The sequence below is a fragment of the Mobula birostris genome, chromosome 10, assembly GCF_030028105.1.
Source record: "Mobula birostris isolate sMobBir1 chromosome 10, sMobBir1.hap1, whole genome shotgun sequence".
NCBI lineage: Eukaryota > Metazoa > Chordata > Chondrichthyes > Myliobatiformes > Myliobatidae > Mobula > Mobula birostris.
The window spans coordinates 55,798,912-55,818,628 of record NC_092379.1 but is presented as its reverse complement, the minus strand read 5'-3'; the positions used below and the strand labels follow the sequence as shown (position 1 = coordinate 55,818,628).

General features: G+C 41.8%; 1 protein-coding gene across 20 annotated transcripts in view; it reads left to right on the top strand.

Annotated features, from left to right (window-relative positions):
• Nucleotides 1-7,249: 7,249 nt before the first annotated feature.
• The window catches only part of brwd3 (bromodomain and WD repeat domain containing 3), a 302,860-nt gene continuing 290,392 nt past the window's right edge, over nucleotides 7,250-19,717 (top strand). For 10 of the 20 annotated variants that reach the window (XR_011887509.1, XR_011887508.1, XM_072270315.1 and 7 more), the window contains exons 1-5: nucleotides 7,252-7,404; nucleotides 7,539-7,597; nucleotides 7,682-7,711; nucleotides 7,808-7,867; nucleotides 15,362-15,512. Coding sequence is in view for 18 of the 20 variants with exons in the window: in XM_072270315.1 (XP_072126416.1) it covers nucleotides 7,356-7,404; nucleotides 7,539-7,597; nucleotides 7,682-7,711; nucleotides 7,808-7,867; nucleotides 15,362-15,512 (349 nt within the window). In the remaining 2 variants the exon portion in view is untranslated. Of the gene's footprint in view, nucleotides 7,405-7,538; nucleotides 7,598-7,681; nucleotides 7,712-7,807; nucleotides 7,868-15,361; nucleotides 15,513-19,717 lie in introns of all 20 variants that reach the window. The other 10 variants (XM_072270319.1, XM_072270323.1, XM_072270326.1 and 7 more) reach the window with 4 other exon arrangements.

Sequence of the window (19,717 nt, the reverse complement as noted above, 5' to 3'; positions counted from 1 at the left end):
AGACAGTTGAAACTTCTCAACCCAAGCAAGGCTGCAGGCTCGGATGGCTTCAGTACCAGGGTGCTCAAAGCCCGTGCCCCTCAACTATGTGGAGTACATCACCATGTCTTCAACCTGAGCCTGAGTCTCCAGAGGGTTCCTGTGCTGTGGAAGATGTCCTGCCTCGTCCCTGTGCCGAAGATGCCGTGCCCCAGTGGCGTCAATGACTACAGATCGGTGGCATTGACCTCCCACATCATGAAGACCCTGGAGAGACTGGTTCTGGAGCTGCTCCAGCCTATGGTTAGGGCACACTTAGATCCCCACCAGTTCGCCTACCAGGCCCGACTAGGAGCTGAGGATGCCATCATCTACCTGCTGAACCGTGTCTACGCCCACCTGGACAAGCCAGTGAGCACTGTGAGGGTCATGTTTTTGACTTCTCCAGTGCGTTCAACACCATCCGCCCTGCTCTGTTGGGGGAGCAGCTGACAGCGATGCAGCTGGATGCTTTCCTGGTGTCATGGATCATTGATTATCTGACTAGCAGACCACAGTACGTGTGCTTGCAACACTGTGTCCGACAGAGTGATCAGCAGCACTGGGGCTCCACAGGGGACTGTCTTGTCTCCCTTTCTCTTCACCATTTACACCTTGGACTTCAACTACTGCACAGAGTCTTGTCATCTTCAGAAGTTTTCTGATGACTCTGCCATAGTTGGATGCATCAGCAAGGGAGATGAGGCTGAGTACAGGGCTACGGTAGGAAACTTTGTCACATGGTGTGAGCAGAATTATCTGCAGCTTAATGTGAAAAAGACTAAGGAGCTGGTGGTAGACCTGAGGAGAGCTAAGGTACCGGTGACCCCTGTTTCCATCCAGGGGATCAGTGTGGACATGGTGGAGGATTACAAATACCTGGGGATACAAATTGACAATAAACTGGACTGGTCAAAGAACACTAAGGCTGTCTACAAGAAGGGTCAGAGCCATCTCTATTTCCTGAGGAGACTGAGGTCCTTTAACATCTGAAGGACGACGCTGAGGATGTCCTACAAGTCTGTGGTGGCCAGTGCTATCATGTTTGCTGTTGTGTGCTGGGGCAGCAGGCTGAGGGTAGCAGACACCAACAGAATCAACAAACTCATTCGTAAGGTCAGTGATGTTGTGGGGATAGAACTGGACTCTCTCACAGTGGTGTCTGAAAAGAGGATGCTGTCCAAGTTGCATGCCATCTTGGACAATGTCTCCCATCCACTACATAATGTACTGGTTGGGGTCAGGAGTACCTTCAGCCAGAGACTCATTCCACCGAGATGCAACACTGAGCATCATAGGAAGTCATTCCTGCCTGTGGCCATCAAACTTTACAACTCCTCCCTTGGAGGGTCAGACACCCTGAGCCAATAGGCTGGTCCTGGACTTGTTTCCTGGCATTTACATATTACCATTTAATTATTTATGGTTTTATATTGCTTTATTTATACTCTATTCTTGGTTGGTGCAACTGTAACGAAAACCAATTTCCCTTGGGATCAATAAAGTATGCCTATGACTATTCAAAAAATTATAAATAAATATTCAATAAAAAAATTAAAGTTCTATTCAAAAAGTTCAAACGAACATCTAAACAAGCCTCATGCATCTTGGAAACAAGTCCTGTGGACTGAAGATAAAATAGAACTTTTTGGCCACAATGAACAAAGGTATATTTGGAGAAAAGAGGGTGCAGAGTTTCATGAAAAGATCATCTCTCCAACTGTTAAGCATGGGGGTGGATCGATCAGGCTTTGGGCTTGTGTTGCAGCCAGTGGCACAGGGAACATTTACTGGTAAAGGGAAGAATGAATTCAATTAAATACCAGAAAATTCTGGAAGCAAACATCACACCGTCTGTAAAAAAGCCGAAGATGAAAAGAGGGTGGCTTCTACAACAGGATAATGATTCTAAGCACACCTCAAAATCCACAATGGACTACCTCAAGAGGCGCAAGCTGAAGGTTTTTTTACAGAAGGCTTTTTTACAGACGGTGTGATGTTTGCTTCCAGAATTTTCTGGTATTTAATTGAATTCATTCTTCCCTCTACCAGTAAATGTTCCCTGTGCCACTGGCTGCTACACAACCCCAAAGCCTGATCGATCCAACCCCACGGTTAACAGTTGGAGAGATGATCTTTTCATGAAATTCTGCACCCTTTTTTCTCCAAATATACCTTTGTTCATTGTGGCCAAAAAGTTCTATTTTATCTTCAGTCCACAGGACTTGTTTCCAAAATGCCCTCACAGTCCCCTGACCTCATCGAGAATCTGTGGATAGACCTCAAAAGAGCAGTGCATGCAAGATGGCCCAAGAATCTCACAGAACTAGGAGCCTTGGGCAAAAATCCCCCAAACAAGGATTGAAGGACTCTTAGCTGGCTACAAAAAGCATTAACAAGCTGTGATACATGCCAAAGTGGGGTGTTACTAAGTAGTGACCATGCAGGGTGGCCAAACTTTTGCTTTGGGCCCTTTTCCTTTTTTGTTATTTTGCAAAGGTGAAAGATGGAAATAAAATTTATCTTTAATATTTTAAGGAAGAAATGTGTCATCTTTAACTTTATGCCTTTTGGAAATCAGTTCATCTTGCTTAACTATTCACAGTAACAGAAATTTTGACCAGGGGTGCCCAAACTTTTGCATGCCACTGTATAGGATTCAAGGTGTGTTGGCAATCCAAATTTTAAAGAGAAGGCATTAGTTAAGGATTGCTTTTTGGCTGGAAGTCTGTAACCAATGATGTAATGCAGAGGTCAGTGCTAGAACCTTTGTCATTTAAGTGACTTGAACAAAGATATAGTTTGCACTCTGAACAAAAATGCTATACAGTTTCAAGTCTGAAAACATTGGCAAAGACAAAAAAAAACATAAGTTAAAGGCTTAAAGCCAAGCTCTGAAGAGTCAGTTTCTCTTAGAATTCAAATACTATAAATGCCCCGACCTGTTGTACAATTAGACTATTTATCTCAGTAGGGATTCTAGGTCTGCAGATTAGGAATCAATTTAACTTAATTTTTTTAATGTTTAAAAACACTAAGGTATTTTGTAAATGCTATGCAAATATAAGCATTCTCCAAATTAAAATTAATCAGTAGGTTTCCTCAAATAGGGAGCAAACTGCAAAAGCACATTCAAATTGAAGAAGAATCACAGAAAATCTAAATAACCCAAAAAAACTACTTAAACTGCATAATACATTAGTAGCCAGTCATTAAAAGTTTCAGAGATTCCATGAGTTCCATCAATACCAAGAGATTTAAATTTGAAGCTCATCAATTGCTTGCAATAAACACAATCTAAAAAATGACAGAACTTGAAAGCACAGATTCCTATTGCTTTGCACTCTGTTAGAGTGGGACTAGTTATGGGACAATCAGAAAACTATTCAATCTCGATACTTCTTTTTTAGTAGAATGCGCAGACAGCATCTGCATAAATGCATCCTTGGAGGCCAAGCTCCAAACCTAATGTAGCAGTTAGCACAATGCTATTACAGCTCAGGGGTGTCAGCTTTTGGAATTCCATTCTGACGTCACATGTAAAGAGTTTGTACATCCTCCCCATGAATGTGTGGCTTCCTCTGAGTGCTCCAATTTCCTCCCATAGTCCAAAGATGTACTGGTTTGTAGGTTAATTGGACAGTGTAAAATGTCCTCTGATTAGGCTGGGATTAAATCAGCAGGTTGCTGGTGGTGTGGCTTGAAAGTCCAGCATGGTCTATTCTGCACTCCATCTCTAAACAAATAAAGACCAGCACAAGCTCATTGAATAAAATGTTTAAAGGAATGTGACAAACCATTATCTACAAAATAAAAGTCCTTTTTACCTTTTATTACACTTGTCCAACACTCACACCAAGCTGTTGGTTGGTCAAGTAACTGTGGATGAGTCATGGGTATCAGGACAATTGTTGGGGGAGGGGTGATTGGTCAGATAAGAAGTGCTTGACAAATCAGTGGAGGAATGTTCCAGGAACTAGAATAGGCAGCTAAAGCAAATGCCCCATTTTATAAAAGAATAAGAAAAGTTTGATCAATACAGATTACTTCACGAACCTCAAATGTTTCCTCCCAGCAAAGAGAAGAAATTTTAAGAGACTTTTCCCAGAGGTGGCCAAATCCTAAAAAGTAGCAACAAGCTGATGGTTGATTGACAGCAGTGATCTTTGCCCTCCAAGCATCTTGTCATTCATTGGCACTTCAAAAATTTAAGTACTGGAGCTTTATTTTTGCAAAACCCTACAGGGTTATGAATGAAGGGTCTCGGCCTGAAACGTCGACTGTACCTCTTTCTAGAGATGCTGCCTGGCCTGCTGCGTTCACCAGCAACCTTGATGTGTGTTAACAACAGGAATACTGCAGATGCTGGAAATTCAAACAACACACATCAAAGTTGCTGGTGAACGCACCAGTCCTGACGAAGGGTCTCGGCCTGAAACGTCGACTGTACCTCTTCCTAGAGATGCTGCCTGGCCTGCTGCGTTCACCAGCAACTTTGATGTGTGTTGCTTGAATTTCCAGCATCTGCAGAATTCCTCGTGTTAGGGTTATGAAATGCCTGCACCCAGCCACAGGCCAACAGAGGATAACCAGACTCTGCTTCAATTGGTGTATGATATTGCTCACACACCTTCTCAAAGCAAACCATCTAGAAAAACACGAATGACACCAAAGCTTCCTTGGAGGTGTAACATTCTCACTTACAAGATTCCCTAGCTCAAGACCATTGAAGTGGATGACAAGCACCAAAGCATGCCAGGAGCATTTCTGTCTTTCCCACCAAGATGAGGAAAGTGATCAGGAGTGTGCAGGAAGCCAACTGAAGCACCCACTATTTCGTGGTGCCGCATTTGTTCCTTCTGGGGCAGCCTGTGGCTTCCACATAATCTTAAATCACCTCAAAACCGCAGTAGAAACAAGTAATTCTTGATACTATTTGTCTGCATATTAGTCCAAAATCTCAATGAAATTTCTATTGGGGTAGTGGCTGAAAGCTTAAAGTTACAAAGATTGTAGGATAATGTAATTGGTGGAAATGTACACACTGTAATTCACAGCCACTGACATTAAGAGGCTGGTCTGACATGATAATGACACAATTACCAAGTTTTTCATTGTGCTTTATATTCAGTGTTTGGAGTACAATAAATGAGATGCTATGGTTTTTCTTAAACATAAAACACCTCATGCCATTATTATTTACGAAAACTTACAGGATTGCAGAGAATAAGGAAATAAAATTTCATCTGGTTGATTTGCCAGTGACAAGGTGCCATTAATTAGAAAATACAAACATTGTTATTTTAAAATTAGAAATTTGTAGTGTTCAAAAGCACTTTAAGGCCAATGAGGCATAATCAGAAACAGGTGAGAAAGCTTGCAGGAAAAATTTCACAATGAAGCATGGATCTTTTCCATTGCAGGAAATTAGAGGCATTTATTTAATTTTTAAGATTACTCCAATTCTTTAAAAGTTTTAAGCCCATATAGCTATATATAGTTAAAGTGAATCAAATCATTAAGGCTGGCTTATCTTAATTTTTGACAAGATCCTTAATGTTGAAGAATTCTATAGCACTCACCTCAAGACAGAAATGTAGCTCAGAACACACACTCTGCATTGTATCGAAAGGTAAAAATTAGAACCAGGACTTCTGCTTGTATTAGTGTTTTGTAAAATTAACATTTAAAACAGCCAAGCGTTATTAGTTATAACCAACAAAAAATGTTGGATAATTTAAAAGGACGTTGCCAATTTAACATTAAGGTGGCAGTAGCAATTTAGATAGCATAAGTGTAAAGAACTTACTAAAATACTGGCAGCTTCAAAATCAAGGTTTGTTGGATGCAAGTTAGAGCAGTGTTCCATTTTTTATCATGGATTTATGGAATATGCCCGCAAGAAAATGAACCTCAAAGAGTTGCATATGGTGACATATATACACTTAGATTATATATTTACTTTGCATTCAAAGCAGTAGATAAACGTTTTCATCAGAAGGATCAATAAACACAAGGTTTTTTTTAACGTCGCATCCGGAGTTTCTCCGATTAGCAGACGATTTCCCTCCACGCCTGCACGGACGTAGTGGGGAACCACGTAAGAGACAAGTTACAGCAGTGGTTTGCCATGGCCTTCTGCCGAGTGAGTTTCCAAAGAGATCACCAGCTCGTAACCCAGCATGGATGGAAAGTGTGCAGGGGAGCCAGCTGGATTCAAACTTGGGACCTTCCATCCTGAAGTCCGGCACTGATGCCACTATGCTACCAGCCGTGTCAAACACAGGCTGACCCGGAAAAATCCAGTTGAAGTTTTTTTTTTAAATTGCTTGTTGCAGTAATTTGGAATGTGTTGCCTGAAGTGAGATTTAATAAAATCCAACTACTGTATAGGTGTTAAAGATGAGTTGAACAAATACTTGTTTTACGAAAGCATGTTAACACGCTTTTTTATGCCTTAGCAAAATGATCACTTTACACGTGGTTCAATGATACAACCAAATTTTCAGATTTAAAGTAGTAGACATTAAAGAACATAATTAAGCTAGATGTGTCCTTATTGTTTCATTTCAAGAAACCATTCATAAACAGGCTTACGTAAAAAGAGAAAGCCCGGTAGATGTTTCATTGAGCCGACTGACCGAGCTTAGTCCACTGAGGATCTCTCAGCGATATTCGACTTCCAGCCTAGTGAAGTGGATCCCAAAATGTAAGGGAATTGGCAGCCCTGGAGACCTCATCAATGCAGTCCGGTAAACGCTGCACCAGATAGGTCACAGCCCACGTCCACACTGTAACATGGCTCACTTATCCGGCTGATAATACCTCACATCCAATACAAACTTGTTTCTTGATAACGGGACTGGCTTTCATTCAGCTGTAAATAACTAATCACCAAGTTTAGGGCGAGCAGAACGCCTCCAAAGTTCTCCCGCCCCCAGACCAGCTCTTTAAAACGGTTGAAAAAACAGCTGCGGCGCTCGCTATTGGTTGGTTCCAATGTCAGTCAATCAGCTGCTTCCTCCATCACGTTCATTTGCCGTAACTGAACGAGTAATATAAAAAGAATGTATCCCTCCGCCTGCGGGTTTCCCTTCTTTTTCTTAAAGTAACGTCAGGCATAAAACCCCCGTTATTATAAACATTGTCGCGCCGTGGTTACTGAGCCGTCTTGCACATTGGTTGAGGAAGGATGAGGGGGAGGGAGAAGGAGAGAGTGGGGATTAGATGTGTACGGCGGAGGATAACGCAGTGGACGGTGAGGCGGCCGTGCCCTGGATGGCGTGCGGCGTACACACGCAGGCAGGGCAGCGAGTTAGTCCCAGCCCGGCCTCAATATGTCTGACAAGCATCCCGATTGCAGCCGGGTGTCGCAACTGGAGTGCGGTGGGTGTCTGGGGTCGGTTGATATTAGAGATGGGAGGGTAGCGGCGAGATACAGGATCACTTTTTTCGGTTAGAGTCGGCGCCCTGTTGACTTGCTCATTTCTTTCTTCTTTCCCCCTCCCCTCATCCGGCAGAACTCTACTACCTGATCGCCCGTTTCCTCATGTCTGGGCCGTGTCAGAAGTCAGCACGGGTAAGTACAACCGAGCGAGCCGCGGCCTCTTTTTTTTGCTCCTGTATTTGAAAGCCCTGACTCACTCTGCCTCGTTCCGCGCAGGTCCTGATCCAGGAGCTCGAGGAGCACCAGGTAAGGGCGGAAGCTAACCCCCTACGTACTCGCTAGCATTTTCTTTTTGCTCCCCGGTCTCACTGCTTTCATCGTTTCCCTTGTTTCCTTCCTCAGTTGATCCCCTGGCGTCTAGACTGGGAAGGGAAGGAACATCGCAGGAGCTTCGACAATCTGGTGAGAGTTTACAAACTACTCGGTGTAAAATAAAACCGAAACATGTTTTTAAAAATTTTGGTAGTTGAATCTCCCGCAAAAAGTTGTTACATGTATAACAACTTTTAAAAAACATAAGTCATGCTATTAAAATTGCTATTTACTCCGTTCAGACTGTTGCAGATGCACAAAAATGACATGAAACATGGGGTAAGATGAAATGAAAGGAAGTGATTTTAGTTGAAAAATTGTGGGCAATATTGTGGTAAGATATGAGGTTACGTAGGGATACTCCGATTTCGTCCAATGTGCGCTGGTTATTGACTGAAATGGGACGTCTCCTTCCATTGGTTGCTTGGCAGACTGGCTCTGTTACAGGAAACTGATGTCGATCTCGTCTGCCACTTCATTAGCATCGCCTTATACTGACTGCATATAAGACAGCTGGAATATCTCAGAACACTGACTGACATTGTTTGCCATCGTTTTTCCCTGTAGGTTAGCTTTGGAATTGTTTGAGTCATTTAAAAGATGCTCTAAATCTCTAATGAAACATAGTTAATGGTACCTATGAGCCCACCCCTCATTATTTCATTAATAATCAAAAGAATAAAGAATTGCTTAGAATTAGTGCAAATAAGAATGTAGAGCTGCTTGGGAATGAAAGTGATTATTTCTATTTGGGTCTGCCCTATTTATTTCTAACATGGGAGTGGTATACACTTCCTTTTAGTAAATAAATCAATGTTTCTTATTCTTGCTTTGTATTCGCATTCATTGAATTAAAATGAATTTTATCCATACTCTAGTAAATGGATTTTTACTTACCTGCATTTCAAGAAATATTGTATTCTAGATTAATTCTTAAAATCAATTTAATGTTTTCATACAGAATTTTAAGGTGTTTAAAAGTGAGATTTTTTTCTATTTTGTCAAACTAGAAATGTTGAAGAATAAACTCTTAATTGCTATTGTTGAATTTTCATTAACATACCACTAACTTATATTTATTAATAAAACTATCCAGACATAGGTGAAAGCTTTTTATTTTACTATATTATGGACCAGGAATGAGCCCCTACCGAAGATTCTAAGGAAGTTCCAATTATGCGGTGTATTGGTCATTTACTTCATTTTTAATACCACAGCATAGGTGAAGAATCAATATAAGAGAAGGAGATAGAAAATCTGGCTGTGTGGTGCGACAACAACCTCTCACCCAATGTCAGCAAGAACAAGGTTATTGACTTTAGGAAGGAGGAAACTGGAGGTCCATGAGCCAGTCCCAATCGCGGGGTGGGGGCGGGGGTTAGTGGGGGTGGGATCAGAGTTGGAGAGTCAACAAATTTATCATGTTGGAGGATCTGTTTTGGTTTTAGCATGCAAGTGCTGTTATGAAGATAGCACGTCAGTGCCTGTATTTTCTCAGAAGTTTACGAAGATTTGGCATGTCATCCACAACTTTGACAAACTTTTATTGATGTATGGTGGATGGTATATTGACTGGTTGCGTCGTGCCCTTGAACGGAAAAGCCTACATAAAGTAGTGGATACATCCCAGTCCATCATGGATAAAGCCCTCCCCACCACTGAGCGCATCTACATGGAGCCCTGTCGCAGGAAAGTAACATCCATCATCAAGGACCCCCACCATCCAGGCCATTCTCTCTTCTTGTTGCTGCCATCAGGAAGAAGATACGGAAGGCTCAGGACCCATGCCACCAGGTTCAGCATCAGTTATTACCCTTCAACCATCAGGCTCTTGAACCAGAGAAAACTTCGTTTGTCCCATTACAGAACTGTTCCCACAGCCTGTGGACTCACTCCCAGGGATGCTTTATCGTATATTCTTGATATTTATTGTTTAATTATTTTTAAATTTTTTTTTCTTGCTGTTGTCTTTTGCGTATTGGTTGTTTGTCAGTCTTGTTGGGTGCAGTCTTTCATTGATTCTGTTGTATTTCTTATATTTACTGTGAATGGCTGCAAGAAATGAATTTCAGGGTTGTATACGGTGCCATGTACTTTGATAGTAAATTTACTTTGAACATTTTAGTGGCTGGCCTTGCATCACCTTTGAACTTACTACATGTAGTGCTTGAAACTATTCTCTCTTTCCCAGTCTGTTATTGATTTAAGTAGCTTTTCCTGAATTTGGATTTATAGATCTGAGAGAGAAATGGACTTTTATTGAGTCATAACACACGCCACAGACAGAGTGTGTCCTTGATGTGCTGTCATGGAGTTGGCTTTAAAACTTAAAGCTTGTTTAGTGGTTGTCATGTGACTTGGAGGAATTGATTTAATCATGTTGCAAAGTAGTTGAGTAGTATAAGCTCTTTAATTCTGAAGTCTACTTCTGGCAATTTAAAACTTGGTAAAGTTGTTATTATGCAGTTTTTGGGCTATAATTGGTGTAATGTTTAAGATAAATTGTAGGCTACCAGTGATTTATTTTTAAAATTTAATGTAGTAGACAGTGCATTGGATTCTTAGTTAATTTCATGACTTGTCTCAACTACAGTTATGGAAATCAATCAAAGATAAATAGCTATTAGCTTTGCAGTAAGTAAAGAAAAGTAGCATTTGCTGCTTTAGTAGATTTAACCAGAGTGATTGCATCTGTGAGTAGTATGCACTTTACCCGATAAAGGTTATTCCTCCAGAGGTTTTCATTTGTACCTTTCATAGTGCACATACAGTTTGGTGGCTTCTGAAAGTTTTGAGATGAAAAATTGAATAGAATTATATTATTTTAATTTCTGGCCATCTTTTGGCACTCCTGACCAGATGTTCATGCATCCCTCCAGGGAAAACATATCTTGATACTCAAGTCAGGTGGAAAGCCTTTCAGTTTCTGTAGGTTGAAATTGCAGCAACATCTGATCAGAGACCTCCTATGCTAATATGCTATATTCGTTCCTTGGACAGAAGGCCAATTTACTCAATTTTTATGATTTTTTTTCCCCATGTGGGCACTACGTTCTCATTTAGTACCAGTGTCAGAAAACTATAGTTATAGGTTAGGCAGTCAGGCCCTGCAATCCTTCACTCAAAATGGTCAAGGAATTTCTTTGGGTCCATTGAAAATGTCTCCCTCTGAAGACCTAATAGATACTGTAAAACGGAAAGGCAGTCCCTGGCTGAATTGGCCAAACTGGTTTGTACGATTAACAAAATTGCCTAACTTGCAAGACTGAGATGCTGATTTGTAAGATCTGCATTCTGAGCATATTGCTGTATGATAGTGAAATATGGACTATGTATAGCTGTCAGGAAAGAAGACATCAGAGTTTTGATGTCAGCAGTGTATTTTTGGCATTTCATTGGATGAAGATAGGTTTTCAACATAGTTTTATCAGAAGCAAAGTTGCCACACATCCCAACATTCAAGTTCAAGTTAAAATGTCATTCAGACATGCCTGAATGCCACCAAATTCAGCCAAACAAGACAGTATTCATCAAGCAAGAGATATATACAGGATGAGAGGTATCTGCGCACTCAAGTACATAACACATAGTGCAGTGATACATGTCAAAAGATTACTGAAGTAATATGCCAAGCTCTATTTTAAAGAATCAGAATCAGGTTGATCATCACTGACAGTACAGTGGCATGCAAAGGTTTGGGCACCCTTGGTCAAAATTTCTGTTACTGTGAATAGAATACTGTGAGTAAAAGATGAACTGATTTCCAAAAGGCATAAAGTTAAAGGTGACACATTTCTTTAATATTTTAAACAAGAAAACTTTTTTATTTCCATCTTTTACAGTTTCAAAATAACAAAAAAGGACAAGGGTCCAAAGCAAAAGTTTGGGCGCCTTGCATGGTCAGTACTTAGTAACACCCCCTTTGGCAAGTATCACATCTTACAAATGCTTTTCGTAGCCAGCTAAGAGTCTTTCAATTCTTGTTTGGGGGATTTTTGCCCATTCTTCCTGACAAAAGGCTTCTAATTCTGTGAGATTCTTGGGCCGTCTTGCATGCACTGCTCTTTTGAGGTCTATCCACAGATTCTCGATGATGTTGGGGGACTCTGAGGGCCATGGCAAAACCTTCAGCGTGCACCTTTTGAGGTAGTCCATTGTGGATTTTGAGGTGTGTTTAGGTTCATTATCCTGTTGTAGAAGCTATCCTCTTTTCACCTTCAGCTTTTTTACAGACGCTGTGATGTTTGCTTCCAGAATTTGCTGGTATTTAATAGAATTCATTCTTCCCTTTACCAGTAAATGTTCCCGGTGCCACTGGCTGTGACACAAGCCCAAAGCATGATTGGTCCACCCCCCGTGCTTAACAGTTGCAGAGGGGTTCTTTTCATGAAATTCTGCACCCTTTTTTTTCCTCTCCAAACATACCTTTGCTCATTGCGGCCAAAAAATTATATTCAAAAGGTTCAAAGGAACATCTAAACAAGCCTGATGCACTTTGGAAACAAGTCCATGGACTGATGAAGTTAAAATAGAACTTAGCTATTCACAGTAACAGAAATTTTTACCAAGGGTGCCCGAAGTGCCCACTGTATGTGGTGAAATTTGTTTTGTGGCAGTAGTACAGTGCGATATGTAAAATGTACTATAAACTACAAAAAAAATAGTGTAAAAGGTAAGTAACAAAGTAGTGTTCTTGGACTGTTCAGAAATCTGATGGTGGAGGGAAAGAAGCAGTTCTTGAAACATTGAATGTGGGTCTTCAGGCTCCTGAACTACTTCCTCATGTGAAGAGAACATAGAAACATAGACATAGAAAACCTACAGCACAATATTGTACAGGACCTTCGGCCCACAGAGTTGTGCCGAACATGTCCCTACCTTAGAAATTAGGCTTACCTATAGCCCTCTATTTTACTAAACTCCATGTTCCCGTCTCAAAGTCTCTTAAGAGACCCTATCGTATCTGCCTCCACCGCTATTGCCGGCAGCGTTCACCATTCTCTGAGTTTAAAAAAAAAACTTACCCCCGACATCTCCTCTGTACCTACTCCCCAGCCCCTTAAACCTGTGTGTCCTCTTGTGGCAACCATTTCAGCCCTGGGGAAAAAGCCTCTGACTATCCACATGATTAATGCCTCTCATCATTTTATACACCTCTATCAGGTCACCTCTCATTCTCTGTCGCTCCAAAAAGAAAAGGCCGAGTTCAATCAACCTATTCTCAGAAAGCATGCTCCCCAATCCAGGCCACTTCCTTGTAAATCTCCTCTGCACCCTTTCTATGGCTTCCACATCCTTCCTGTAGTGAGGCAACCAGAACTGAGCACAGTACTCCAACTGTGGTCTGACCAGGGTCCTATATAGCTCCAACATTACCTCTCGGCTCCTAAAATCAATTCCACGATTGATGAAGGCCAGTACACCTTCTTAACCTCTGATAAGGCTTCATCAAAGCTTGACAGCTGTATATCTATCACCTACAGATGGGAGGATGCCAGCTGACTATTATTATGCAAGCTATTGGACTTTCATAGTGAATTGGGAATTAAATATCCTTCCCTAATATAGCTAAACCTTCCTTACAAGCTCATGTCAAATTGTATTTAAGGAAAACAATAAAAATGGGCAAAAACATTGTGAATTAATTTCATAAGTACAGGTTTCCCCTGCCATCCGAAGGTAGCGCGTTCCTATGAAATGGTTCGTAAGCCAAAATGTCGTCAAGTGAAGAAGCGATTACCATTTATTTATATGGGGAAATTTTGTGAGCGTTCGCAGACCCAAAAATAACCTACCAAATCATGCCAAATAACATAAAACCTAAAATAATAGTAACATATAATAAAAGCAGGAATGATATGATAAATACACAGCCTAAATAAAGTAGAAATACTTTTCTACAATCATTACTGCACTGTTCTCCATAGCGAAAATCTCAGGCAAGCGCCGTCGGCAGAAAATCTCACGCAAGCGCTGTTGGCAAAAACACGGCGCAAGCGCTCTCTAGTAACCTTTAAGCTATGAAGCTGCCAAATCATACCAAATAACACGTAAAAATACACAGCCGATATAAAGTAGAAATAATGTATGTACAGTGTGGTATCACTTACGGGAATCAGAAAGACATCGAGCACACTGATGATGGTGTGTTAGGCTGTGTCGTCGCAGGTTGGGGTGGTGCAGTGGCCCCCCCCCTCCAGGCCGCCGACCAATACATTGCCGCGAAGCATGCAGGTGTCCAGCAGTAGCCGGGAGGCACACAGCACATCTTTAAGAAAAAAGCCAAAATAAACATGCTGATTAATTAGGTGCCGCCTGGCACGTAATTGTCGGCCCAGATCAGTGCCGATTTCTGATTGCGTCGTCCCTGATCTGGGCCGACAATTACGTGTTGGGCGGCACCTAATTAATCAGCATGTTTATTTCGGCTTTTTTCTTAAAGATGTGCTGTGTGCCTCCCGGCTACTGCTGCATTCTCTGTGAATCGGTACAGTATCTGTCCGCGGCCTGGGTGTTGGGGTGGTAGGACCCTGGGGTGTCATCTCGTCGTCTGTTTCCGTTAGGGCAGGCAGCTCATCTTCTCCTATGACTGCCTGCCTCGATGTTGAAGGTCGAGGTTCGTCGTCTGCTGTGGCTGATGTGGAAGGCTTGCTTGACTGCTGAGCCTTGCGCATTGTTCTATCATACAGTTCGTAAGGACTCAAATCATCTTGCATATATCCCCTAAACCTACGTACCCTATCAAAATTAAAGTCGTACTTTATCATTGCAGCGAAAATCTCACGCAGTTGCTTCACGTTCAGTTCGCTACTGCATTCGGTTTCGATTGTTATCTTCCAATTACATCAGCTCTTTCTCTATCAGATCTTGGTCATGGGATGCCAAAACCTCTTCAACATCATGCTCGTCAGCTTCCACAAGTCAAACTCACTTCGTCCTTGCTTCGTTCACCACGATGGAAACACTTAATTATGCCTAGTTTTATGCTAAGTGTAACACCCTTACCAGCTCTTTTAGGCTTTTCCGATACCTTAGAACTCACCTTGCAAACGGCTGCTCACAGACACGTGTTTAAGCAATGCCGGCGAGAATGCAGTTCTGGATCCGGGGGAGAGCGGCTGCTCGGGGCGTGCACTGCCTTTTATTGCGCGCTGCTTTTTTTTCATAACAGTGAAAACACTTGAAAGCAAAAACAGGGAACTAATGTAGGTCTTTTGTAACAGTGAGGTTTCTTAAAGCGAATGTTCGAAAAGCGGTGGGCACCTGTATTGTGTAGCAGGAAAGCTGCTAATTATTTTTGTTTGCAGTTAGCATGCATTTAAATTTTTACTGAAATTTATGTGTAATTATAGGTTGACATGTTTACTTATAGAATAGCACTTCATGAACAATGTTCAAACAAAATTCTGGAGGAACTCAGCAGATGAGACAACATCTGGGAGGGGAATAAAGAGTCAATATTTCAGGCTGAGACCCCTCATCAGGACTGTTCAAGATTTTCAGTATCCGCAGAATGTCTTGTGTTCATGAATAATGCAACTGTGCAACTATTAGAAACAATTTATGTTTGTATCTTGATTTTAGGTTTCAGCCAACAAACATGTGTCTTCAGATCACTTGTTGCAAATTTGTCAAAGAATTGGCCCCCTTTTGGATAAGGAAATCCCACCCAGTGTTCCTGGAGTGAAAACCTTGCTCGGAGTTGGGCGGCAGTCATTGTTGCGGACTATAAAAGGTAAATAAAAATGGATGATGCATTATATTTAAGTATTATTTTGACAGTGTTATTGGTGTTATAGTTATAGACTTGTGCTTTTAATTGATTTGGTTATTTAATATAAATATTCAAAAGACAGATTGGAAATGTATTTTAGCTTTAGAAAATCTATTGAAGGGATTCTTTAAATGAGATTCTAATTGACAAAAGCACTACCTTTGAAAGCACATTCCAGCATGTCATTATTGTAGCTTATTTGGACAAACATTTGAATCTGAGTTATTTTGATAGAGGAGCAAGCTGGTATTGCTTCATATAGCTGTTACATCAGGTTTGGAGTTCACAAGCCTCCACATTCTTCCTGTAGTGGGGCGACCAGAATTGAACGCAGCACTCCAGATGAGATTATACAGCTGTAGTATAATGCCATGACTCGAACTCCATGCTTCAACTAATAAAGGCAAGCGTTGCCATATGCCACTTTAATTACTCTATCAATTCATGCAGCCACTTTCAACTGATGGACTTGGAACCCAAGATCCCTCTGGATGGCAATGCTGTTCGGGTCCTGTCATTAACACCTGTTCTTTCTCTTTACATTTGATCCCCCAAAGTGCAACACCTCACACTTGCATGGATTAACCTCTATCTGTCATTTCTCTTCTCTTCTCAAATGATATATATCCTGCTGAATCTTTTGTCAATCTTCTGCACTATGCAGAACATCACCAAACTTTGTACCACCTGTGGACTTACTAACTCATTCATCCTTGCTTATGTCAAAGTCATATTCTAGTTCCAGTGCAGATCCCAGCGGAACAACTGGACACAGACCTGCATCTGGAATGAATCTTATCGTCTGCAACCTTTTATTATCTATCAGAAAGTGAATTCTGATTTCAAATAACCAAGTCCTTCTGGATCGCATACATCCTAATCTTTTGGATGAGTCTGCCATAAGGAGTCTTGTCAAGCGTCTTACTTAAATCCATGTAGGTGTCAACTACATCTTAATCTTCATGGATCACCTTTGTCATCTCAAGAAAATAACAAATCAAATTTTTATGCAAAGGAGATAATGGAACCCTCAGGAAGCAGTAATCATTTTTATTCACCCTGCAGTTTGAGAGGGAGAAGCTAAATTTGGGTGTACAGGTTTCCCCTGCCATCCGAAGGTAGAGCATTCCTATGAAACGGTTCGTAAGTGGAAATGTCGTAAAGCGAAGAAGCAATTACCATTTATTTATATGGGAAAATTTTGTGAATGTTCGCAGACCCAAAAACAACCTACCAAATCATGCCAAATAACACATAAAACCTAAAATAACAGTAGCATATAGTAAAAGCAGGAATGATATGATAAATACACAGCCTATATAAAGTAGAAATACTTTTCCACAATCATTACTGCACTGTTCTCCGTAGCGAAAATCTCACACAAGTGCTGTCGGCAGAAAATCTCTTGCAAGCTCTGATGGCAAAAACACGACGGAAGTTCTCTCCAGTAACCTTTAAGCTATGAAGCTGCCAAATCATACCAAATAACACATAAAAATACACAGCCGATATAAAGTAGAAATAATGTATGTACAGTGTAGTATCACTTACCGGAATTGGGACAGTGCTGAGCACACTGATGATGGTGTGTTAGGCTCAGTCATCGCAGATTGGGGTGGTGCAGTGGTCCCCACCCTCCAGGCTACCAAACGATACCGATCCGCGAAGCATGCAGGTGTGCAGCGGTAGCCGGGAGGCACACAGCACATCTTTAAGAAAAAAGCCGAAACAAACATGCTAATTAATTAGGTGCCGCCCGGCACGTAATTGTCAGCCCAGATCGGTGCCAATTTCCGATTGCGTCGTCTCTGATCTGGGCCGACAATTACGTGTCGAGCGGCATCTAATTAATTAGCATATTTATTTCGGCTTTTTTCTTAAAGATGTGCTATGTGCCTCCTGGCTACCACTGCATTCTTTGTGAATCGGTATCTTGTCTGGGGCCTGGGAGTTGGGGTGGTGGGACACTGGGGTGTCATCTCGTCATCGTCTGTTTCCATTAGAGCAGGCAGCTCATATTCTATGACTGCCTGCCTCGATATCAAAGATTGAGGTTCGTCGTCTGCTGTGGCTGATGTGGAAGGGTTGCTTGACTGCTGAGCCTCGCGCATTTTTCTACAATACAGTTCTTCGTAAGGATTCAAACCATCTCGCAAATATCCCCTAAACCTACGTACCCTTTCAAAATTAAAGTCGTACTTTATCATTGCAGCGAAAATCTCACGCAGTTGCTTCATGTTCAGTTCGCTACTGCATTCGGTTTCGATTGTTATCCTTTTTTCTTACAATTGCAACAGCTCTTCATCAATCAGATCTTGGTCATGGGATGCCAAAACCTCTTCAACATCATCTTCGTCAGCTTCCACAAGCCAAACTCACTTTGTCCTTGCTTTGTTCACCACGTTACAAACGCTTAATTATGTCTAGTTTTACGTTAAGCGTAACACCCTTTTAGGCTTTTCCGATACCATAGAACTCATCTTGCAAACAGCTGCTTACAGGCACGTGTTTAAGCAATGCCGTTCCAAATCCGGGAGAGAGAGGCTGCTCGGGGCGCGCACTGCTTTTTTTCGTAACAGTGAAGCCACCTGAAAGTGAAAACAGGGAACTAGTGTAGGTCTTTCGTAACAGTGAGGTTTCGTAAAGCGCTTTCAGAAAGTTTTCGCTTTCAGAAGGTGTTTTCACTGTTACGAAAAAAATTCAGCGCTCGAAAAAATCAGCGCGCGATAAAAGGCAGAGCGCGCCCCGAGCAGCCGCTCTCCCCCGGATTGGGAGCTGCTTTGCTTTAACACGTGCCTGTGAGCAGCCGTTTGCAAGATGAGTTCTATGGTATCGGAAAAGCCTGAAAGAGCTCATAAGGGTGTTACACTTATGGTAAAACTAGACATAATTAAGCATTTTGATCGTGGTGAACAAAGTAAGGACAAGGTGAGTTTGGCTTGTGGAAGCTGACGAACATGATGTTAAAGAGGTTTTGGCATCCCATCACCAAGAACTGACAGATGAAGAGCTGATGCAATTGGGAGAAAAAAGGATAACAATCGAAACTGAATGAGTAATGACAAAGTACGACTTTAATTTTGAAAGGGTACGTTGGTTTAGGAGATATTTGCAGGATGGTTTGAGTCCTTATTAAAGAACCGTGTGATAGAAAAATGCGCGAGGCTCAGCAGACGACGAACCTCGACCTTCGACATTGAGGTGGGCAGTCATAGGAGAAGATGAGCTGCCTGCCCTGATCGACGATGAGATGACACCTCAGTGTCTCACCACCCCAACCCCCAGGCCACGGACAGATACCGATTCGTGGAAAATGCACCGGTAGCCGGGACACGCACAGCACATCTTTAAGAAAAAGCTGAAATAAACATGCTCATTAATTAGGTGCCGCCTAGCACGTAATTGTCGGCCCAGATCAGTACAGATGCAATCGGCAATCACCTCTGATCAGCACCGACATTTACGTGCCGGGCAGCACCTAATTAATTAGCATGTTTATTTCAGCTTTTCTCTTAAAGATGTTCTGTGTGCCTCCCGGCTACCCCTGCGTGCTTAGCGGCAATGTATCGGGTCGGTGGCCCGGAGGGTGAGGGCCGCTGCACCACCCAGCTTGCGACGACTCAGTCTAACACACCATCATCAGTGTGCTCGATGTCTTCCCAATTCCGGTAAGTGATACTACACTATTTCTGCTTTATATAGGCTGTGTATTTTTACATGTTATTTGGTAGATTTGGCAGCTTCATAGTTTAAAGGTTACTGGAGAGTGCGTTTATGCCAACAGAGCTTGCGTGAGATTTTCACTACGGAGATCTGTGCAGGCAATTGCTGTAGAGAAGTATTTCTACTTTATATAGGCTGTGTATTTATCATATCATTCCTGCTTTTACTATATGTTACTGTTATTCTAGGTTTTATGTGTTATTTGGCATGATTTGGTAGGTTATTTTTGGGTCTGCGAACGCTCACATAATTTTCCCATATAAATGGTAATTGCTTCTTCGCTTCACGACATTTCGGCTTACGAACCATTTCATAGGAACGCTCTACCTTCGGATGGCGGCGGAAAGCTGTATAAAGAATTAATGAGGCAAAAGTGGATATTGGACTGCTGGAAAGTGATGCTGGAAAGGTAGCAATGGGGAACAAAGAGATGGGGGTACAAG